Genomic DNA, 25,135 nt, shown 5'->3' on the forward strand with positions numbered 1-25,135 from the left:
TCATCTTGGCATTATCAAACTTTTGAATTGCAGCAGTAATCTTGTTCTCTTTAGCTGGTCATTTACTTCACATAATTGAGTTAATTTTTTTAATCTTACTGAACATATTCTTATCAAGATTTTTATAAAGAATATCATTAGCCATATTTTTTAGATTGGCTTTTTTTTCTTATCCTCAGTGGTCTAATCTGATCGGGGACTTTCAACCATTTGAGGTGCACTCACAGAGATAGCTATAGCAATGATGGCTATCAAGACCTTATAAGACCATCGGTGATGACATATCATATATCATCATAGGCAGTCAGATGTACCTTCATACGAATTTTTCAATCAGCATAATTTTTTTTGGAAAACATTGGAATCTTGTTAAATAATGTCATTTAATATATATATGTCAGAGTTCAAGTAAAAGTGTCTCTAATTCATTTTCTAAGATCAAAGATAGAGTTTAGAGGAGTGAATAAACTCTTTAAAATTTAATTTTAAACTTGAAATTACCTTAACAATTGTTGTTAGTGTATGTTTCTTGATGACTGGACTAGTGATACAAATATATATATGTGTGTGTGTATATATAAACAGATACTTGTACTGATCCGACATAAAAGCAAGGTGTTTTTTCTCTCATTTCCTTTCATAGTACGCAACAATTAATGTTCCTTGATTTATATTTAAATATGACAATTAACGACTTCTGAAAAGTTGATACTTGATAGAGAAAATCGTGTGTGTTTTTTTCTTATTAGAAGACATCTTGAACAACTAAAGATGTTAGATAATGTATATTGATTGATCACACGATATTATGAATTATTGGGTTGATATATACACAGACTGACTTGGTGGCAAGTATAATAGCTAGAGATCAATCTGCAGCTTGAGCTTCTTATGCAGTCTAGTTTGAGTCTTGGAAGCACCTTTTGAGGTGCAATCTGACGTTAGAATATCTAGATGAAAAATTGTGCAGACCAACTGAGATCTTGATGATTAGGTTGTCTGGCTTGACTTCATAATGTCCAGCTTGAAACCTGTTAATACAAAGAATATCAGTTAGATCCTGAGACAGCTCGATATTGTTTGCTATTACCAAAACGAACATATTTTTAATCTAACAAGATACATTTAATTTATAACTTTTCAAATTTATAATGCAAATTCAAGATACATTAAAAATTTGAAAATTGAAAAAATAACTAAAATTTTTATGATTTTAAATTAGAAAATATAGTTTTAAATTTTAATAATAATTATTGCATAAATGTATATGGTAGATGTTCACTCAAAGTTTGAATCATTATGATAACATTATGTTTTCCTATTTTGTCATTTCCATGATAATTTAGTTTACAAAAATATAACCACCTATTTTTAGGTTCCTTCATAATATATACAAACCAATTACAACATTGACAATTCATAATATAAAAATTTGTTCCTTAAAAAAAAATTATAATAATGATGTAAAACTTTGCTTATAATCCACACTTTTATAATTAATATAAAGAGAATAAATTAAATACACTTACAAATCAAATTATTTTTACCTTGTGATTATGTTGATAAAATATTTCTTAGTTTTCACTTTATTTTTAAAAAAAAAATACTAAATAAATAATAAATGGAGATAACCCGAACCCAATTGGGACCAAGTTTTAATCCGCGACACAAATCGTTTCGAGTAAGAATGATAATAGATGGGAAGGACTTGCCATATATAGCATAGAACAGGTTAGCATGTCTGAATTTGTCAGAAAACCAGCACATCTACCAAAGGCTAAACTAAAGAACAAGAAAAACAAATATGCATCTAAAGAAAATCCAATCTAGGGTAGGAAATCCGTCCTATACTCTGTTAGCAATTACAACCAACCTCTAAATGTAATCTAGAAATCCAAATATGCATGCTGCAGAATATGTGAGGTTAATTAGGGTGCATTTTGATTGAGTTTGGCCAACCCATTGAAGAATACATCGACACGTTCTGCATTGGTTGACCAGTATTACCGAAAGGTCCTGAGCCACGATCTAGAGGACTGTCATCATTTTCCTCAGCCGACTCGCTGGAAGCACCGGGGGAAGCAGGGCTGACCCCTGCTGCTGGTGTGCCAAAATTGACCATATGTGCTTGTGGTGGAGACGACAATCCAGACTTGGATTTCTTCCCATCTGCAATGAAACTGCCTACCACAACCTGTTAAAGAAAATAGTCTGATAATAAATATGGAATAAGTTCGAGACGTGATACATAAGAGTAACTAAGACTATTTCTTACTGTTTTGGTAATCTAAAAGTCCTGATGGAAAAGAATACAGATGCATAAATACAAGTGCAAAATCGTCATCATCGCATAAGTCTAAGATCCAAGCTAGTTGGGTCCAGATAAAACATATAAAACTATGGATTTAAATAAAGTTTGGAACTTAAATGTCTGATACTAATAGATCTTAAGGTATCACACGGTATCATAAGATTTTTAATGTGAAAAAACTTGTCCAAACATTACCTGAACTGATGATGCAGCTTTGAGCATTCCTGCTACTCCACCACCCAATACCCTGCCGTCTGAACCAGCCAGTGACACACTCAGACCACCAGTTTGATTGCGGTTACCAGAAGTATCTGATAGCATGAAAGAACCTGACAATGAGATTATCTCAAATCGACCCTGCAAACAGATGAAGGCACCATTATGCATAGTCGCGTACCACTCTCAAGATGAACCGAAAAGAAACTACACCATCTTTACATTGAGCCCTTTATAGTAGTTGCACTTTTGATTTTTTTATAAGAAAGTATATTCACCACTACAAATGAAAAGGACAAACAAAAGATATTTGACATTGAAAAACTGTAGTTCAACTTGAGATGTTATCGGGAACCAAAGAAAGCAAAACAAATCGGTTGGGAGCTTCGTACAGAACACCAACGATGAAAGATTAAGAATGTCTATTTTATGAAGAATACCCAGTAGCCACCCATTTCATCTCTTCTTGGAATGGTCTTTCGAGATTTTATTGCTAGTGATAGTTGAGGTTCAGATGACTTCTGTACAAGTGGAACAAGACTCAAATGGATGGGATTAGAAAGGTCAGAAACAGAAAAGGCTTCCTGTGGATGTTCTCGATGACAAGCAAGCAACTGCTTCCACCGGTTGAGCACACATTTTCAAGTCTGTTGGAAGGATTCTCCATTGACTGAAGATACTTTGGATCGATAAAAATGCATTTCGGCAGCTTGATCCAGAACTACTGGAGTTTTACGTACAATAAACCACAACGAAGCTGAATAAGTTTCCACCAGGGAGAATGTGCGTTAAATGGGTCAAAAAACATCAAAACCTGATAATTAATTAAAATATTTGATAGAACATAATGGGAAAGGAGGATCCATATAGCCGACCCCACTTAGCGGGATAAAGGCCTATTGTAGTCGATTAGATGTGAATAAAAATAATTATTCTTCTATTGACAAATATAAAAAACTATAAATTAACTTCCATGTACATCTCTCAATCGATATCATTATTAACAAGTGTTCTAAATTGCGTCTAGGCGGCGGCGGCCAACCGCACCGAAATGGTGCTAGTCGGCCAGCCTAGGCAGCCTTAGGGTAGTAGGACTCCGGCTGTAGCTTCAACTACGCCGGTCGAGTTTTTTTTTTTAATCAGAAACTATGATTTTATTATAATAATAGTTAGAATTACAAAGCTAGTGGATGAGCGATCCACAAGACACCACAGCAATCAGTAAACTACAATCTCTTTAGTAACAAATAAAACTACAATCCCTAACTAGGTCCGATATGAGCAGATGCTGAAACTGTGGTATGTTAATCGTCCAACTCGCTACTCTGAATTTGATCTTTTCCATAAATCCTCCCACGAGTCCTCTTTGTCAGTGAAAATTCTACTGTTGCGCTCCATCCATATTGACCAAAAAATACAATGAACAATGATGAACCAAAAAATTTCTAAGGCCCATCCCATTGAGAAATCCCGGCTCCATGAGAAACATGTCTTTCAATCTGCTTGGAAAAGTCCACTAAAAGCCCAATTGTTGTATAACTTTGATCCAAATACGAGTCGTAAAATAACAATGTAACAAAAAATGATCTTGATTTTCCTCGTTTTCCTTGCATAAGCTACACCATTGAGGACTTAAATTATGACCCGGCCGTCGTTTCTGCAAATTATCACAAGTCTGCAATTTTCCCAAAGCCACTATCCAATAAAAATCCTGAACCTTATGTGGGATTGGTACTTGCCAGATGTTAGAGAAGCAGGGGAAAAAAGGAAAATTATTAATCGGAAAGAAGGAAGAATAAAGAGAATTAACAGAAAAAACACCGGAGGACTCCCGTAACCAAACCCGAACGTCCCCAGTCCCCACACACAACCTAACTGTGTCTAATACCCCTAAAAGAGTGATGGACTCTCCCAACTCGATGTTATTTAACCCTCTTCTGAACCGCACATCCCACTGAATGGTTGAACTACCTTGAATATCACTGACGGAATAGAAATGGTAAATCGGTTTATTAATAGACGAAAAAGATGAGGAAAACACTCTTGGAAAGACAACTCACCCACCTACCTATCCTCCCAAAATCGAATGAGATTCCCCCCCTTGAGCACCGTACCAATCAAGTGATGACAAGTCGTTTGAGACCGAGAAATAAACTTCCAAGGACTTTTGCAGGTCGAGTTCCTCGCCAACCTGACATCCCACCCATTATCTTGCATTCCATAAATGCTTCCCAAAACCTTTTTCCACAAAGAATTTTTTTTACCGCGCATCTCCACCACTATTTCCCTAATAGAGCCATATTCCTCAGACGTCTACTACCCAATCCTAGACCTCCCATATCTTTCGGTTTGCTCACTTGTTCCCAATTAACAACATGGCAATGCGTCTCCCCACTGCGCCGGTCGAGTTGACAGAGAACGGCGAAGATTTCGGCGGCGACGGCTTTCCGGAATTTATATAGCCGATGAGATTCTAGGCATGATGAACGATGGAAACAGAGAAAAGAAGGAGAAGGAGAGAATGAATGAGTATGGCAGCAATCAGTGGCGTCTAGGGCAAGAGAAAAAAGAAATATATCAATTTTTTTAATTCTAGACCAATTAATAGACAAGCTCATTAATTCCCCAATGACTAAAATATTAAACATATTTCTTGTTCTTTATTAATAACAGATCTATTATTTGTTTTCATGAAACCGACTAATCCCTGCTTAGACGGCCTAAGCGCTGATCTAGAGTCCGACTAGCGTCTAGTGAATTTTAGAACCTTGATTATTAAGGAACATGTCTTCACATCGGTTTGTCGTTTCTCGTAGTTATCATATGCCAATATAACTAGCAAAATCTTTTAAAGAGACTAGCATTGTAACTAGTGTAAATTACTCATAGTCAACACTTTACCTTTAAAATAACCATCCGCTACCAATCTATTTTTATCTAGCAACCCTTACACCTGCTACAACCTTTCGCTAACAGATCCAATTGTATCAAATTGGAACAATTCCCTAATGTGGATCTATCAAAGTTCATAATTTGTTAAGATATATGAATTTCCATTTCGGATCCATGATATTGAGCCATAATGCTTCCCTGAAAGTCTTAGGATCATATAGATGGTTGAGTTCATCCCGGCTATTTTAAGGCGTAGACCATAACATTACCGCAGTCTCAAAACCCTTTCATATCTCCTCGGGACCAAAATGCCCAACTGGCTAGTAGGAACAATCATTGTGGTTGTGGTTAGTGACTTGAATCTCTTGAAGTCCATTGCACTACCAACACTACTGAATAAAACTTATTTCTACAATAATGTGGCATTTCATGAACCAAGGACTTTTTTCACCGAAGATGAGATAAGTAATAGCCAATAGACTCCAAATATTCCATAAAGAAACAGAAATATCTATTTGTCTCTCCCACTATCCACTTCATGTAGGTAACACTACCCCAAACACTAAAGTAATCATAAGTGCATAGCTTCCAAAGCATTCTCATATGAAGCACACTTTCGTGTTTCCAAAGGTGCTGAATTCATCAAACGAGTTGTTTCAAACACATAACCCCCAAAATGAGCCTGGGAGTGCAATAAAACTCATCAGAGCACAGGGTTCATTTCCTTCTCTCAAGTCTCAACAACCTTATTCAACTAGAGCGTCAAACAGAGATAATATCATTCTCTTTTAAGATAATCTGAAAAGAACGTAATTGAGTATTTACTTAATCCATTAGGCATAAATAAATGACATAATACTTCTTCCCAACTAATTATCCCCTTCAATTTTCAAAGGTCTCAAACTTGTACTTCACCAAACATACATCCCAAAACCTCTGGTAGTCATCCGCAAAGGTAGTGAAATAGGTGTATCCTCCCCAAATCCCAACACATTACAAGATTTTTGTACTAAAATTGTTTAGCTAAAAAAACTGCAATTAAACAATAAATTTATCGTCTCTTAGACCAAGACAACAATTGATCATGGTAAAGAACATGAGTAATTCATTATGATTCAATTTTTGGTATTACGAGAAATAAATTAAGGTACAAATTTCATCTCAAAGAGTTCATGAGATTAATAAAACAATTTTTGGCCAAGACAAGACTTGGTGTTTGCTTTATTCTTCTCAACTTAGTCAGAGAAAATGATAGAAGCATTCTGTTTTTCAACATTTGTTTTTCAAAGGTGAGCTAGAACTTTAATTGTAGACAAGAAAACTCACACTTCAATTTCTCTTGATGTCTAAGAGTTGCTTATCAATATTCAGAATCCGCACAACATAATTCACTTGAGATACAAGTATAAAGAAGGAAGAAAAATCTCCAAAATAGAATGGGCACCAGCAGAACTTAAAACAATGATTAAGGTAGTTTTTTAATATCAAGTTTTAGGTTTTCGCATGAATGAAGAAATCTCTGGCACATTATTTAGTGGCCATGAGTTACGGCGTAAAGGCAGATAGTTTTCTTTATATTGTGATCCCCTTAGATGTATTCATTCCAGATTCCTTTGATTATTTTCGCCTCCTAGAAGAATTAGGACTCTTTGTCAAAAAACTTCCAAACCCTAGCAAGTTCTCTCGATGTATGGACCTTGAAAGTCCAAATTATCGGTAGTGGTTAGAGAACACAATTCTTTGTGGCTCATCACATGACCCTCGAGTGGTGAAGGATAAATTTTTGTGAAAATTACCCAAAAAACCCATTCAAAAATTTCATATCCAACAAACCTAAATATAGTAAAAAAATTATCATTTAAAAAATATCAATCTTCTATTTTCCATACAAAAATACCCAAATTTGTCCAAATATTATTTTTCCACAAAACACAATGCATTGATCTAACACCGCAATCTTTTTGGTACAATTATATGTTACACCAAGAAAAAATAAATGTCACTCACCTCATATGTTACTGTGCCGCCAGACATTGCTGGTTGGCGAAGCGTCACATTGCTGATGGATCCATTAGCAGATAGAATGCAAACTGTACGTGGTCCCTGCTGAGAGAATGCCATGATTTTTGAAGCTATATCCTGAGAACACCAAAAAAAATGGAAATTATAACTTCTTCCTCAATGCATAAGGTTCGCATGGAATTGGACAGCACTGCAGATACAAAAGGTTGAAAGATGTCTTAGCACGGCTTCTTGCACTTACACAAATCTTATTCCATGCAATGTAAATTCATTGTATAAATCATGCTTATTTCTTGGATTATGTTGTGTTCCTTTGAACAAAGAAGGCTTTTTTTCCCCTAGGACGCCTCTTCTTAAAAGGCTGCTTAATTAAAGGACCCAATGGTATTTAGGAAACAAACATATTCGGGACCATTTATGAACTCAGTTGAACTCGAAATCGGTATTGTCAATGTCATTACTTACCACAAGACTCTTAACAATTTAAAAACCAAATCAACTTTGAGCAAACATTTTTGCTCAAAATGAAATTCAATATAAAGTACACGAGCAGGCTTTGACAATTGACTCATTATTTAACGATAATATCATCGATATATAAACAAATATTAAATTTTGGAGAACAATAGTTGAATTTTAAAAAAAAATAAAGAGTCGTGCACTTCTCAATCCTACAAAGTTCATTCCTTCTTTCATAATTTTCTTATAATTCTTTCAATGTGACAGGACGTGCGCTTTGCACATTCTACTGGTGTTTTAACACAATGGATGTGATGCTTGCTCTGACTAAAAAAACACACTAAAGCATGGATATTGACTTCCATATGACCTTCTCTTTATTCATCCTATCGATTGAAGACGTCTTGATTTGGTTGTAATTATCCAACTATGGATCTTCAATAACATCTCAAGAGATATAATTTGTTTCATAGACAACATATGAAATCTCTATATGACTTTTCAGAAGCTTCCATTTCTGTAATTGCTACCTTAAGCATATGTTACTTTTTTATGGACTAGACTGGATATTCAGATTCTGTAGAACAAGGAGTTTGAGCAGCTATTGATTTCTAGATGGTCCATAACACTACAAAGGGAAAAAGAAACACACTTGTAGCACATAGGTCAAAATCATTAACTGTATTACCATCTTGACTAAAACCTATCACTATAGTCACATAATAGACCCTTTTACAAAATTAATCATTTTTTAAGATGACCTACGTGTAGGATTGAAATTTTACTAAAAAAGATATAACCTTACAGCAATTTTTTAATTTAATGAAAGCTAGCATAGCAATGAGTGCAGGGAAATCTAATTCACTCACAACGACAAATAGAATAAGGTTAGGAGTGCTTCGTATAGAAATAGTGACTGATCGCAACCAAGAAAGGTTTATTTACAATAATAGAAATTTCGGTGAAGCAAATTTCTGTGACCATATAAGTCAAAATCTTTCGTAAATTTTAATCAGTCCAATGACTTTCTGCAAGATACACTAATTAATTATGACTTACCGTTTTCTTTAATACACATTGTGAACATATAAATTCCATCACAGTCCAAAGGTTCTTTCAAATTTTTTCAAATACTTCCACTTTTTGTAAGATTTTGTCCTCGATATTTTTTGACATGTTCTTCCCTTCCAACGACAGCCATACCCAAAACATTCGTGCTTCCATTTTTTTGTGAGATTTGGTCCTCAATATTTTTTTCCATGTTCTTCTATTCCAGCACATGTTTGTTAAGAGGATCTCAGATCACTTTTATGTTTCTAAAATAGAAGGAGAACAAGAGGGGACAAGTTTAACCGATTCGCCTCTCATACATGGCACCGTCATTGCAAAAGGAGTAATACAATAACATGGATTTGACAAGAGGTTACATAACTCGAAACTTTAGATATTCCAAACCTCTCCAAGTTCAAGAATCCAGTCATGATTTATTTGGTCTTTTTAAATCTTTAACATTCGGTTTACACAGAGTTGTCCAAAGCGCATGAAGTGCGAGCAAAAGCACACCACTTCAGTGAATCGCGTGCTTCAAAGAGAAGGCAAGCTTTTTTGTTAATTTCTGGCAGAGTTTTTCTCCTCTGTTTATTATTTAAAAAAAAAAAACTGGTCAACCCCTAACAAAATTTTCTCTTCCCTCCCCTGTACCATCGCGTCGCCTCTGCCAGCGCATTAAGAAATGGTGATGTAGATTTGGAAGACGAAGATGTTGATGATTTTAATATTTGAAATTTAAAATAATTTTGATTTCATTTTAATTTTTTGTTGTGCTTTATTTATGTATGGCGTGCACTTTGCTTTGCTCTTAAAGCTATGGGACATTTGAGCACTTTAACGAGATTGCGTTTTAATTACTACGAGTTTACCATTAATTGCTTTATTTTCTTAGCATATATAAATTACAATGCGTAAGAAATATTCATCACCATAATAGAAATCTAAGAAACATATCATCGTCTCTAAATATGTAAAATAAGAGAAACTATGCCATTTGCTCAGGCAATTTAACAAATTATCATCCATCCAAGGAAAATTGCAGCAAACAAGCAGGTGAAATCAAACAGAAAACAATAGATTTAACCTTTGCTGATTGTAGCCAGGGACCCACCCCGGACCCGCTTGTGACCCAATTAGGCGGGTTTATTAAAGGGCCGGGTCAAACGTCATCCCTAGTTCCATAATACCAAGATACCCCATGATCTACTATAGCACGTAGTAATAACCATTCAACAAACCTAGACTTCCACAAACTTGCAATAAATCTCATACCCACCGACTCTCTCTTAATTTCTTGAAAAGCGACTATATCCGGTTATTCCCAGTGTTCTAAATGGCGGTCGAGGCGGCCGCCTAGGCAGCGGCCCTCGACCGCACCACCTACGCATGAGGCGGGTGTTTTAGGCGGCCCAAGCTATACGGCGTTGGGGAGGCGAGTCGAGGCGGTGAGCAGGCGGCGAGGAGGCGGTCAAGGCGGCGAGGATGCGGTTGAGGCGGAGGAGGCGGGCAGTCAAGATTTTTAAGTTGTAGTCAACAATTTAAAAACCTAGTCAACAATTTTAAAAACATAGTCAAAGTCAACTAATTTTAAATATCAAAACCCTAGCACATGTAGATGATTTGGAAGATTAGTTATGTTTAGTATAATACTTATTCTAATGATGGATAATGGATTGAAACTTTGAAATTTAAACTTAGTTTTATGGTAAAAGTAATTATATTACTTTGTTAGCATATAGCACTAATATGATGATGAATCTTTATTAATTATCTTGTTAGTTTGCATATATATATTTATTTGCACACTATTTAGATGATATTATATTGTATGAAGATTCTTTGTGCTTAAACATTATTTAATTACACATCTTACATAAAAAATGATGACTATTTGTGATTATATTGCATGATTATATATGATTATCTATACAAAATTACTCAAAAAATTCAACCGCCTAGGCACCGCCTCGGCACCGCCTAGGCGGCCGAGGCGGTAGGTGGTCACCGACCGCCCCGCCACCGCCTCCCGTCATTTACAACCTTGGTTATTCCTTACGCAGAATTACTCAAACTAGACCCCTATGTGTACCCGACCCTCCTCCCCTAATATTCCAAGAGCAAATCTTAATTCAACCATTGCAGGGCCCCTATGAGACGATCTTTTCTCATAACTGATCCCAATACTCAATATCTTTTAACTCCCTGGAACTTTTAATTCTCGACGTATTTCCTACTTCATTCATTTCAAGCAGTTTCTCAACCCCCAGTCTAGACAGGCAATCCTCACTATCAGCCCATCCTGTAGAACTCTTTGTTGATCCCTCTACATTCCCTTGAATCATCCTCCAATTCTCATCCCCAGACAGGCAAACCACCAGCTTGTACGGCTTTTCACCCATCAATGATTGCACACTATCTCATGATATCCCCCCCTTAGAAAGACCCATAACAAAAAAAGACAAGGAAATAAGGCTTTAAGAAATAAGGATTGTTTTAGAGGTGAATTATGACAAGAAGGGAGAGTCTCTCCCACTTTGGGATCCGAATAATATGTGTGGTGATAAGCCCAAATCGTATAGAGATTTTAGGGATTTTATTTTATAATATTTGTGCTTATCTAGAATTATTATCCCTAATTTTGTGCTTATCTTAATTAATTTTATAATGATTGTAGATTTGAACAGAAGAGGAAAAAATGCCTAAATTGGGAGATAAGATGATTTTATAAGATTTCAAAGGAAACGAAATATCAAAAGAAAGAAATAAAATATTCTCATTCCTTGATGATATTGAAAATTTAGAAAAATCTATATAAATCTTGATAAATATCTTATCTACATTTTTTATACTTGACATGGGCTTAAAATATTTGAAAGAGGAGGCCCATTGAGAAGAATAAAAAGGGGCAGAAGCGTAACAGGAGAGAGAGGCACAAAACAAAAGAAAAAACCAGCGCGGAAGGGACATAACAGAGAAAAGAGGAGAGAAGAGAGAAGCGTACAGAGGGAAGAGACAGAAGAAGGCATCGCAAAATCGCAAAAAGAGAGGAAAGGAAGAGAGCAAAACAGAACAGAGCAGGAGGGCCGTAACAGGAGAGAAGAGAAAGGAAGCACAGAAGAAAAAAACTACAGTGAAGTAGCGACAACGCGGAAGAAGAACATAAGGGGAGGAAGATTGGAGGACAGAAACTGAAGGAATTCCTCACACACGTCTAAATCACAGAGAATTACTCTTATTTCCTTCTTTTTTTTGTTTTCTCTATGAACTTAAATATGACTTTTCACTTCTATTTTGAATTCATGGAATAATTTTCTTTAGGCTAAGACCACAATAGGGCCAAACAATACTTTATTTGACTATTTGTTTTATTTTCATTATATTATTTTTCTAGATTTTAATTATTGATTGATGTTAGTTTAATATTTCTTGTTAATAGCCTGATCAACTATTTACATGTATGTTGATTGATCACGAATCGGAAGATGATTGATTAAATATAGCAACAAAGACGTCATTTACACATGGTTAAACTGACTAGAAATAGTATTCGGTTTCAGTGTGCGGTTTTAGGTGAAAACTGAAATTCCACGAAGATTTAATGCATTTAGATCTAATTAAATTCAATTAGAAATAATTGGACTGTTAGATTTAAATAGGTTTATTAACTCAAGGAATCGTTTAATAAATAAATTTGAGGATTTCACCGTGATTGTCAAGAATTAAATAGTTAATTGAATTTTAACATGTGTCAACATAGTAGAGTTTGGTACCGTTGTGTTTCTTAGTTATTTATTTGAATTTGAATCCCTCCTTGATATTTGAATCCCTCGTTTTTAATTGCAATTATTTTATTTAAAGTTTAGAGTAATAATCCACATATCATCTTTTTATTTATTTTGTCTAGCTTAAGTTAATAATATAAATTCTAGTAATTAAATATTAGTTTCTGTGGGATCGATACTTGGACTCATCATCCATTTATTATAACTTGACCTAGTCCGCTTGCTAGATTTATTCCCAACCGAAATCGTCGGTCATGTGGCATTCACAATTTTTGAGGACCCAGAGAAGATGCAAAAAGACCTCGTATGTCCTCCATTCCCAAACAAATAGGTACTGAGATATCTGAACCAGCTGGGCTGCCAAACACGGATGATTCTGAGCTCTCTCCATAACTATATTCGATCGCATCGTTGTGTATTTGATCCTCGCATTCACCAAGACCTCCGCCTCCCAACGGCTGATCCCCCATCCTCAATGGATCTTCCCTTGATAAGTCATCCGCATATGAAATGTCTCCACCACCTCTTGTACGAACCTTTCTTCTATAGTGTACATTCTCAAAAGTCTACTCTGATGCCCTTCTCCCTACCCCACAACTAAGCAGTTCTGCAACTCCAACCACTAACTTGTTTATATTCTGAATGGATCGGCTTCTGGAATCATATACCTTTTGAGGAATAACTCTCTTGAGATTCTTGATATGTTTGCCTTCTAAGATCGGTTCTAATCAAAATACTTGTTTGCTGAACTTGCACCATTTCCTTTAATATTATCCGGCTGTTGGTTTTCACTAACAAACAGGTCCACGCCTTCGATGTTGTGAATATGTCCAGAGTACCAAGTCTCATTAATATTCTTAGAGATAGCCCAACCTTCAGTCACACAAGCCCCACTTTCAATTGTTGTTTCCACAACTACTTCCTCGGTTTTTGCCTACTGGTCATTATCGATATTCACGTCTACCTTATCTGAACCTTTAGATGATTCGGCTTCCTTGTGTCCCTCACAAAAACCTTCATTTTGGCCCACCCAACGTCGTCCTCGCTCCGTCAACCACAACCTGAGCGTATGATTGTCGTTCAAAGATCTCGTACATTGCTATATTAACATAACCCACCACTACTTGAATATCCAGGAGACCAACCTCCGATTGAATCTGCATCACACTCCAATTGGATATTTAGTTTGCCTATTATGACTTCAACTATTGTTGGTTTGACTAATTTATATAGCAGTTAATTATGATTAGAAAAGCATATTTGTTATTTTTTTCTCAATTTTCCAACACTTCATTTCCCTGTTTTCGAGGAAATAAAATCTAACACTAAATATTGCTAACGTTGAAAATTTAATTGTTACGTCAGAAAATATAAAATAATAGAAAATGTTTGAATTATAATTTCATAATTTAAGCCACTTTCAATAGATGCAAATCGAGTAGGGGAGGGGAGATTTTTGAGGGGCAAAGTTGGATTTTGACAATTGGGATTATTTATCACACGTATAGAAAGGAATTAAAAATCAAAGAAAAACAGTACATAGAGCAGGGCCCAAGGGAAAAAATAGGTAGGGTATTTTTAAACCAAACAGGTGATGGGCTTCGACCAATAGTTTAATCCTTCTATTATTACTTCCAAGTAAACATTGCATAAAAGTTATAAGTGGTTATTATTTTTTATTGACACTTGAACCTTTCAAGTCAAAATATGCCAACCAAATAAACCACGATTTCCACGTTTACAAGAAATTTGCATCTTATATTGGTATAGTGGTGGCCTCATGATTAATTGTGAAATCACATTGATTATTTACGAGATTTTTGCACCAAAACCCTTACGAAAATTAAATAGATGTCTCTGCCCTTTACTTTTTATAAAAATTGCACGATTTACCCTTGCTAATGCTATTTTTTGAACACGCACGGGTGTTGTAACCAAGAAACAAATTTTTGAACAATATTACATTGAATGTATCGCATGAAACCCAATATTGAGTTGAGATTTCCCCGTACAAATCATGGAATCTTTAAGAAAGATTTCATGGTATCTTGCTCAACCTTGCTATTTAGATCTTGAAAATGTATATTCCAATAGATATATTTAGTGGAACTGAACAATATTATACAATAATAAAATGTCATTTTTTAAATTTCGACATAATATTGTTCAAGACTTGGTTTCCTACCTGAAGCATGACCGCGTGTTCAAAAAATAATGTCACCAAGGATAAATCATGTAATTTTTATGAAAATTCAAGGTCTAATACGCCTATTTAATTTTCATGGTAGTGAAGTACGTATTTTCGATATTTCACATAGGATTTTTGTGCAAAAAAACTCCATCATTTACTTATCATTACATCCAGATCGTTACTTCAAAAGAATCCTTCTTAGATCATTTTTTGTTGCATAGAAACTTATTTAAGCTCAAATCAAAAGTTTATAACTTTGCATGTGTCATAATTAAAAAGGTAAGAGGGGTGTCAAAATAACATATACAGTTCAAATTAGGAGAATGCCATATCCTCCTAATGTAACATTGTTTCTTAGAGAAACTAATAATATCGTTTTTACCCTACACCTTAGCCCTTACTAAGATTTAGACAAATGCCAGAAAATCCTGATATTAAAAGTAATCCCATCAACTTCTGAATGGTAATTTCCCAAAATGGGACAAGAATTAAAAACACTTAACATGAATTTCAGTTTCTCTTTTTTTTTTCCTACAACAATAATGAAAAGAACAATTAATTTACCTCGCCCACTGCTACCATAATCACATGAGGCGTAAAACCAACTCCAGGTGATCCTGCCAATCAAAAGTTGAACTTGAGAATCACCCTCTTAATCACGCTTGACAGCAAAACAATGCAATGGTATGGTAAAGGAGCCAGGAAACTGGTTTACTGGATAATCTAAAAGTATTTGAATGCAACGCATTTCTAGATAACATTAAAAAAAACAATTTTGAGAAAAATCTGCTGCTCGTCTCCCTCCGCCACCACATGAGCAAGTTGCAATCTTAAAGATATTTTTTTTACCCTAAAAATAATCACAGAATAACACTACATATAAATAAACGTGTCAAAAGAGCGGGTCAGGTAGTACCTAGAGCATCCAACTGTTTTTTCACAGAACCCGGAGGCCTTCCGCGGTTTCGTTTGGCCGCTGTCTCCGAGGACTGAGCCCCCCCACCACCGCTAGAGTCCACGTGGCCCACGGTCGAGGAAATCTGGTTAGCTGGTGCCGGGGACAGACCCAATCCAATGCTGTTATCAGGTGAATACTTCCTAGGCCGACCCCTTTTCTTTCTAGCCGGCTCAATGCTGAACCCACCACCGCCGCTGCCGCCGCCAGCAGAAGGAGACCCATCAGAGTAATTGTGATCTAGTGGCTTCGGCGCGGGCGCAGCAGCCATAGAATTGAACGGAAATCGAGGGTTTTGCTGTTGGTGGCCCACAGCACCAGAATTGTTGGTATTGTGAAGTGGGTACGAGTTGTTGGGCGGATGTTGGCCCAAGAAAACGGCAGGTGGCGGTGGTTGAGGATGGTGGTGGAGGTGGCGAGGCGGCGGCGCAGAAGAATCTTGTGAATCCATTCGGAATCGAACACTCAGATGTGAACTGGACAATCGAATCAATTACACATTTCAAAATAAAAATCAGGGGTTGATTAGTTTGGAATCTAATTATCATGCATGTGTACGGAATTGTAATGAGGGAGGGGTTAAGAATTAGGGTTTTACGAATATATTTTATTAAAATACTATTTAGCTCAAAATAATATACACATAATAATAGTTTTTTAAAAAAAACATATTATATTTTTATGAAATTATTTAATTTTATAAAATCGAACTATATATATAACACATGTTTCTTACATTTTATTGTAGAATCCAAGTAAATTAATTTAAAATAATAATTTACAATATCAGTGTATATGTTTTATTTTTCGAACATGGTATTTTAGAAAATGAATTAAATTCATATTCTATGCACAAAAATAATTTAACTTTATCTAACTTCTTGTTTACAAATACTAATATACGTTAAGAGTAATCTCATTGAATTAATCAAAGACGTGGTTACCTAATATATTATTATTTAACACATGTGATATGTGTATAAAATAATTGATGAAATATAAATTTACATAATCAAGATATAATATTTTTTATTAAAAATTATTAATATTCACTCCTGTTTTGGAAAGAGAGGTGCTAAATATACCGAAATTAGTTTGTCTGAAGCATGGTTGTTTTCACAAGACATACCACGTACTCAATCTAGTAAGCATTGTCTTTTCATTTCTTTAATTTTACTTGCTCAACTGTCACAATTTTTATTTCAACTATAATAAAACAACAAAAGGCTACGAAATCATGACTACGGTTCATTTTTGGCTTTCATTTCATGCTCACGTTTAGAATACTCTTCACACCTGTAATCTGAATCCAGAGACTTGCCTATAAATTTTCAACATTTTCGAGTAGCAGAAAATTGTGCGTCGATCCGGCTAAGAGATTCTTGATCCACATCAACAGGACTTACCCACTTCGGCAGAGAATAGAGAGGATGCTGGTCTTTAGATGAATCAGATTTCTCATCCTGTTCCACAAGAACAGGAAAATCACCAGATTCTATTAGGCCAGACTTATTAGACCACCCGAACATCTGAGATGCGGTCTCCCAACATGCTTTCAGATCTTCTTCATTTCGCACTTGATTCATTTTATCAACAAGATCACTTGAAGCAGGAAACTGATCAATTTCACAAGAGTCGATGTCTTTAGAAATTTCAAGGTCACCACTACCGGCATTTAACTCAGGCTTTCCAATTTTTTTCAAGCCTTGATCAACGATGTAATGAATCTTCTTTCTGAAGTTATCAGTTCTCACTGGATTTGATCTGAGCTTCGATTTCAAACCGTTCACTGTCCTACTAATATTATCATCAGAACTTGGGCATACTTCAGATTGCTGCTCTTCCTGAAACTGGTCATCATGTTCAGAATTGACTGAGAAAACCTCTCCTAACAGACACGCATTTTGTGTGTAGCGGTCAAAAGCTTCATTTTCTGTCTCAATACCTCGGTCTTTGAACTCTTTCAACTTTGAGAACCTCCATTCATTTATGACTTGAGCATCCTGAAAATTTTATTGTTAGGAAATAATTTTTCAGCCATATAAGTTGCACACTAGTTGCAAATGTACATCCTAGAAAATTTTATTACGGTATAAATTATTTAATTAAACTAACTGAACTATATCTACGGTGAGAACAAAATGAATATGCAGACAGAGATTTGGAAGGCTGTATGGTAAGACTTCGGCTAGCCCCAACACGTTCATGCAATCGGTTTTTCCATTATTAAAGACCAAAAAATGAGGGAAGTCAGTCAGATGACACTTTGATGGAAATTTTGTAACTGTTATTTTCAAGGAAACAATGAAAATTTTTACTATTTATATAGGGTCATTTTTTTTGATGCTATATTTGCCCATGCCAAGAAATCAACATTGGTTTTCAGTGCCCACTCAGGCTTATTAATTAGCAGATATTTAATGTGAAAAACATATGGAACACAGAGTTAGGATAATCTCCACCTTCCGAGTCAATGGCTTCCTAGATCGAAATGGAGTTAAATTACTGAACTGCGCAAAATTGTTAGAAAGATGGCGAAGTCTCCTGCAAAATAAATTGCATATATCAGAATGTTACACCCTCAACATTGAAGACCTTACTGTGCATGGCGTTCTCAGCATGGCAATGTATTAAATAGAAATTAAAGTCAAGCACATGAAATCAAGCCCTGGAAGGATATATGAGAAACTACGGGTACCGGGACTAAAGTGATGGCAGCAGCTAAAATTTGCTCAAAATGGCACAAAATTCGTTATGAGACAAGGGAACTAACTGGGGGAAAAGAAATTATCCTCTTTTTATTACATCTACACCAAAGCAACTATAGGAACTGATACAAGTACACCTATTCATCTGTACCAAACTGAAGACCTGCTGGAAATGTAATTTTTTTATAAACAAATATTCCGGCACGGTATATATTATTTTCCACGTGAAAAACCGCGACGATAAAATGAAGTTCTGGGTACACAAGGAAATAAAAGAAACTGATTATGAAAGCAATTATTTTTTTCCTTGATCATGAAAAAATAACTTCAAAATAAGAAGGAAAAGGCCACTGAAATATCATAAATTAAAAGTTTCAGCAGTTAAATTCATGACGAGCTTTAAAAAATGTTACTCAGTCTCATCTCATCAAATGGATTGCGTGTAAAAAATTGAATCGTCGCAATATCAGACTATGTAGTGTTGAGATTCATTATTTTATAACTAATTCTTCAAAACATCATCCAGCGAGCAGACACCTGCAGGTGGTCAGATTCGGTTTCTGTTTAATCATCAAGTTAAATGTGGATAAAGAACAACTTTATTCCATTCCGAAACATTTCTTGTAATAACAGCTTTGGAACCTATAAGGGAAAAGAATAACAGAAGTATACCAAGTTCATTGAGAGCAGAACGCACCAAAAGCTTACCCTGAATGAGATGCTTCAGTTGATTGCTGGTCTAATATGGGGGAGATGGATGAAGGTACCTTGTCCGGGAATGATGAATTGCCTTTTAAAACTGCACCAACCACAATTGCATGTGTAATTTTGCCAAGAAGGGATCAATAGAACATAAGCTCATCTTTCAGAAGTGATTTTACATGCAAAGTACGATAAAATATTTTTTCTGGAAGAGAATGCAGCTATAGAAGAGGTTTTATACATGGGCCACAATCAAAAAGTAATCTCAATCATTCTGCCCAACGAACCTTTCTCACACCTGCTTTGCTACCTTATGAACTTTCATAAATGACTATATCGGCTTCTCTAAGGTGGATGTAGTTGCAAGAGCCTTAAAACATAATCTAGCATCTAATTTGCATTTATTTTCTTCAGTCACAAGCACAAAATATCATGCTCATGCACAAGGCTCTAAATTTCGTTAGACACTAGTTGGGCGCTAGACCAGCGCCTAGATGCCGCTAGGCGGATTCCATGTTATCAGCATAATAAGATGAAGCTTGGTCTCTTAGGGTAAGCCAACAAATCGTAATTTTTATTGGACTTTGGTTTAGAACCTATGAAAAAATAATTTTCGTTTTTTTATTGGGATGTGCTTTCAATTAAATTAAAAGTCAAAAAAACTTTTCAAAAATCCAAAAAAAAATAATAACTTTCGGCCGCCTAGAACCGCCTAAGTCCGCCTAGCCACCTAGGCTGGCAGACTAGCACTTTTCAGTTACCAATATCTATTCTTTATTCATGAGCATCATCTAAAATATGAAACTTCCCACAATTTGCATGTTGCTGGAATGGATCAAATTTCTGTCATCACATGAGTAAACATGCAGGAAAACTTCCATCTCATACGAAGAGCCGTTTTCCCCTTATCACTCACAATCATATATGCTTGCCCCAAAATGGAGCTTAACACATTGTAAAAAAAAGAGGACGATTCAGGCTTTGAGAATTCAGATTGCACCAGTGCTGAAGATGCTGAAAAATATATATGCACAGCCAACAAAGAACAGAAATTGGGAACTCCACTTTGATATCTTAAATTCAATAATAGTGATTACAAGTAGAAAGGCAACGAAATCAGAATGGTCAGAATGCAATGCCTCAATTTACTCTTTAGTGTAAAATATTTGAGGAAATATAAAATAATAATGCCACTGATACTATAGTAACCGCACCGTGTATGTGACAGGGATTTTGAGCTTTTGCACAGCAGCTTTTACATGACTGGTATGGACACCTGTTATTAATTGAACTCGTCATAAATGACATTCATGCACTAAATTCCAGTATGTCAAGCACACCAAGAATGTTAAAGTGGACATATAAACCAGTCCAATTAATACATGAATTCAAGCAGAATGAATGATGAGAGGAAATTCTGACCCACTACAAGCACCAATACAAAGCATAGTAGGATGTTTTAAACAACTTCCCTTTAATTGAAGAACCTCTAATTTTCAACAAGGAAAAAAACATTCCAGGCAATTCCATGAAACACATATGAATGGCATTCAAAAATTCGAGTACAAACAAAATCGGGTCTGTAGTTAAGCCCTTGGACTCCATACTGTAACATATATTTCAACAAATACAAACTTTACTGTTTACTTTCAGAGTTGTGCATTGACAACTTGTCCAGTGAGATGAAAATTAGGTTAGTTGCAGTTGATTAGAGCAGAGTCGCAAAAGAACAAAAAGATCATTGGATATAATAAACATGGAAGATAATTAAACCCAGTGTTCCATGGAATCTCAGAGCATGCACCCCCTGAAAAAAGTAGAGTTTTGAGAAAAATCTTTAGAACAGGTCAGCTGGACTTCATCAATATATGCAATAAATTCAAAGCCAACTCCAAGCCTAATTCAGAATTGCGTTTTTTTGTGAGTGACAGACATTAGAATTTCAAGACACTAGTGACAATTTTAACAAAGTGAGGTTCATCCCCACATCTTGCCCTCAAAAGGAGCAATGATCGGTCAAGCTACACGAGCAACAATCACGTTACTAGAAGCGCGAGGCATGAGAGAAAGAGTGTGCTTTGTTAAAGCTGAGGCATATAGAGGCACTACCGTATTGCAGTTCATTTTCTACTCGACTATTCTTAACATTTAAGTTGAGCTTAAACACGTGTTGAGAATGAAAAGTGCACCAAAAATAGGGCTTCATGATTAACATGTGCCCTTCACCACAGTGAAGCACCTTTGCCTGTGTCAAGGCGCAAGGGATTAAGCATCAAAGGGCGTTGAGCAGAGATGCATGCTTTATTGGCTTCGAAATATACCTCTACCAACTGGAAAAAGCTTTCGCCAACCCATGAAGCAACAATTAACATTCAAGAAAGCCGGTTAATTAGCCCCTTGGATGTTTTTTTGAGATAGGGTTTGGAGTGGGCTGGCAACCGTGGTCTTATCTCCAATAACAACTTTCATGCAGAATTGATCCAGAAAAGCAACTTCCCCAAACAATTTATTTTACTGAATTATATTCATATAACACTCTTCCCATGCCTAAATCCTATTTATGTGTATCTATTTTAAACTGTTAAACATCTCAATGGTCAAAATCTTAAAAATAAAAATAAAAAAATGCAGTAACATTATTTGCCTCCTACAATTTGGGTGATACAAGTATAAACAACTCACAAATTCTTGGTTACGATAGGAATTAGGGTTCAGGTTTGGAAATTAAACCGGCTAACAAACTATCCACAAAAGACATCAGAAAAACAACCAATCAAACGGAATAAATCCAATGGCGTAGAGAAAAAAAACGAAAACTAGCAATAGCAAAACGCAAGTAAATTAAGAGATTAAAAAACAAACCTGGAGCGAGCGACGTTGCCGCACTTGATGCACTTAGGTTTGTTGAGGCCCCGGAGGTTTTTCGAAGAGTTGGCGCTCAAAGAAGTCAACGCCGCCACAGAGACGTCGGCACTGACGGTTTTGGCCGGGGATGAAGCCGCCATTATTATTATGTAAGATCCAATTGGCTGGTCTCGGACGAAGTCTTGTTGTTTTAAAGCTAATTTTTTCACTGATATAATACAGGGGCATTTTTTTATTTTTTAAAAAAAGGTCCTCCTGAAAACTACATAACGAATTTTGATATTAAAGAAAATTAATTTTAAAAATTAGTTTTTTCTAATATTTAGATTCCAAATACACTTTTTGATATGAGCATGAGCACTCAAACATGTTGATCAGAAAGCAATTTTTGTGCAGCTCAGGTTTAGCCAAATTCAAGATCAAGATCCAGCTGATTGAGCCATTTTGAGTAATTAGATGTATTTGGGCCATGTACTCTTTTTTATTATTATTGTTTTGGCTTATTGTAATATTTATATATTTTTTAATGGGTTTGTTAATTTTTTATGTTAAACTTATTTTTGTATGCTAGAGAATAGTGGGCCATTTAGAATAGGGTCTTGTATAAACTATGTGCCTATCATTTTTGTGAAGCTCGGGGTCGAATAAGGTGGGGTGATCGTCGGTGCCATAAAGTTGCACTGACAATGAGCAGCTCCTGGCAGGCTTCTAAGCGAAGGAAACATGAATGAACCGATTTTACACCGGAAAGAAGGGGATTCCAAAACTGTTCAGGTATAGGACTGTGCGGTTGATGAGTGCTTAAAAAGATTTTATAGATATTACTCATATCAAGAAAGTACATCTTCTTTTCGGGAGTTCATCACATAAGAACTTCAAAGTTAAGCGTGATTGACTTGGGTAATTCTGGGATGGGTGACCCGCGTGTGAATGAGGACATAAACACGCCGGAAAGATTCGTCTTGGTACAATGAGGACCGTCGTCGAATCTGGAGCGTTACAATTTTATGGAGGAAAAAAATTGCATTTTAAGTGATATTCACCCCTATATGTGAGGGCTTCAAATTCATATGGGATTTGCATCCTATTTTGTTCTCGTGACCAAATGTTTGGAACTTATCAAGGATTCATACCTTGTGGGGTTCAATCTTTGATACTGGACTTCCTAGCTTTCTAAGTAGCGGATCGAGTTCCTTTAACGGATACTTTTGGTTCTTGCTTCTTTATAGGTAATGGATATCAAGGTTCTTTTCGTATTTGTTGCAATAGATCAAGGTCGAATCGCATACCGAGGTTTTTCTTCGCTAAGCAACAGATCTAGGTTTCATCTCAATGTTTCCTGTTTTTGTTTTTGTCTTTGTGTTATTTTTATGTCGGGTAACATTGTTTCTTCTATAAGTTGTTTTGACTTTGTTGTGTCGTTTTTCTATTCCACGCATGTTGTTGTTATCTTTGATTTTTAAAACGTTCTTGGGTCGTAAACATGTGTCGATTGTGATTCTCATGGTTCACACCAAGACTTTCCCATGTTGTCGTATGTGCCCAAAATGTTATTGGGTAGTAAACACGTGAATATTTGTTTTGATTCTTTAGCCATACAACTATATCTCATTGCATGGTCCAAAAAATCATGAGAAAAATGTTAGAGTAGGTGCCCGGCAAGCCAACTTGTGGCTTGGGCTTTATTGACTCTAATGTAAAACAATCTTTATTTTAATAATATTTTACGATTTTATTCGATTATGACATTATACTTTATCTGTATACCCATGCAAGCTGCATAGATAAAGTTCTTGAATATACAATAGGTACCATGAGGTCTGCGTCTCAACGTAAGATCATGAAACTCATTAGGAAGCGTACCGTATATTCTAAACAGTTTCCTAGTCGATTCAGCCGCCTAAAACAAGGATAAAGGTCGCTCGAGCTCGAGACTAGCATCTGTGGTGTAAACGCCATGTTTCATCGGCAAGGGCATGGAGATGTCCATTCACACAGATGGGTGATCATATGATGATGCACTGAACAACCCTCCATCGGACTATCCAAGTGGTTCCCACTTATTGAGTGGAATAGTTCGTAGTTATGGTTGTACATCATTAGTTCTTTGACCCGGGACAATGTAGGGGCTATACGTACTAGCATGCACTTTGATCCGCTTACCGACTCCATCGAGGGTCATCAGGTGGCGAGGTTGGGTGTAGTTTCAAAATACGTAGGAGCAAATGCATTGTAGTCGGGGATTCACCGTTCGCCAACGGGTGAAGATATACCATGTGATCTGATGAGTTAATAGTGCAAGGAGTCTCTGGCCAGAGCAAGAAATGTGCTTTAGGGAAAGGTGTTTTCCTAGTTGCACATGCCATGACACTATTAGTACTCAAAGACAAATCACATCGTTATCGAATTCATATGCAACTCTCGATATACCAATGGTTGCAGATTCGATCGAGATATATGTGTTGAAGGGACCGTACTGTACGCTAACCATGACTAAAGGTTCTTGCAGGCACTATCAGTGATACCTAGGGGATCATGGGGCGATGCTACTAGACGCTCTTACCATGATCCGATGGGTGCAATCAGAAACGAGTTCTGACATTCTTGATCAAGGAGTTGATGAAAAGAATGGGGTTAACTAGGGTAAACCCAAATAAGAATAAATGTTATTCTGAATCACATGGAGATGTGAACCCATGGCTAGCTGTATCCCTGAACCATTGAGGGTCACACAAGTATCGGATTTTGTGTTCCCGTTGAGATAGTCAAATTTCAAGGAGTTGGAATTTGGCGACTATAGTTTGATGGAGATCAAACAAGAAGCTTATAAAGGAGTTTATGAGCTGATTTCATAGGATGAAAGAAGTGGAAGTTAGCATGATTGCTAAATAAGGAAGGAGAGTGGAACTGCCTGTTTTGTGAAGGAGTTCACTAAAACTTGCAGCTGCCATATATGGTAAGTTCTAAATTTGGTAAATGAAA

At 36.0% G+C, this 25,135-nt stretch overlaps 2 protein-coding genes across 2 annotated transcripts; both read right to left on the bottom strand.

The window, feature by feature from the left end:
• Window positions 1–1,675: 1,675 nt before the first annotated feature.
• Window positions 1,676–16,419, bottom strand: LOC142524394 (AT-hook motif nuclear-localized protein 10-like). The gene is made up of 5 exons (XM_075628356.1): window positions 15,840–16,419; window positions 15,488–15,540; window positions 7,427–7,558; window positions 2,507–2,668; window positions 1,676–2,194 (listed from the first exon to the last, which is right to left on the bottom strand). The coding sequence occupies exons 1-5, from the start codon at window positions 16,327–16,329 to the stop codon at window positions 1,925–1,927; spliced, it is 1,107 nt and encodes a 368-aa protein (XP_075484471.1). The 5' UTR covers window positions 16,330–16,419; the 3' UTR covers window positions 1,676–1,924.
• A 592-nt stretch (window positions 16,420–17,011) lies between these two features.
• LOC142524975 (uncharacterized) lies at window positions 17,012–22,354 on the bottom strand. The gene is made up of 5 exons (XM_075629139.1): window positions 22,151–22,354; window positions 20,503–20,564; window positions 19,295–19,385; window positions 18,341–18,422; window positions 17,012–17,881 (listed from the first exon to the last, which is right to left on the bottom strand). The coding sequence occupies exons 1-5, from the start codon at window positions 22,291–22,293 to the stop codon at window positions 17,210–17,212; spliced, it is 1,050 nt and encodes a 349-aa protein (XP_075485254.1). The 5' UTR covers window positions 22,294–22,354; the 3' UTR covers window positions 17,012–17,209.
• Between the last annotated feature and the right edge of the window lie 2,781 nt (window positions 22,355–25,135).

This window comes from Primulina tabacum, chromosome 14 (genome assembly GCF_025594145.1).
Source record: "Primulina tabacum isolate GXHZ01 chromosome 14, ASM2559414v2, whole genome shotgun sequence".
In the NCBI taxonomy this organism is placed as follows: Eukaryota; Viridiplantae; Streptophyta; class Magnoliopsida; order Lamiales; family Gesneriaceae; genus Primulina; species Primulina tabacum.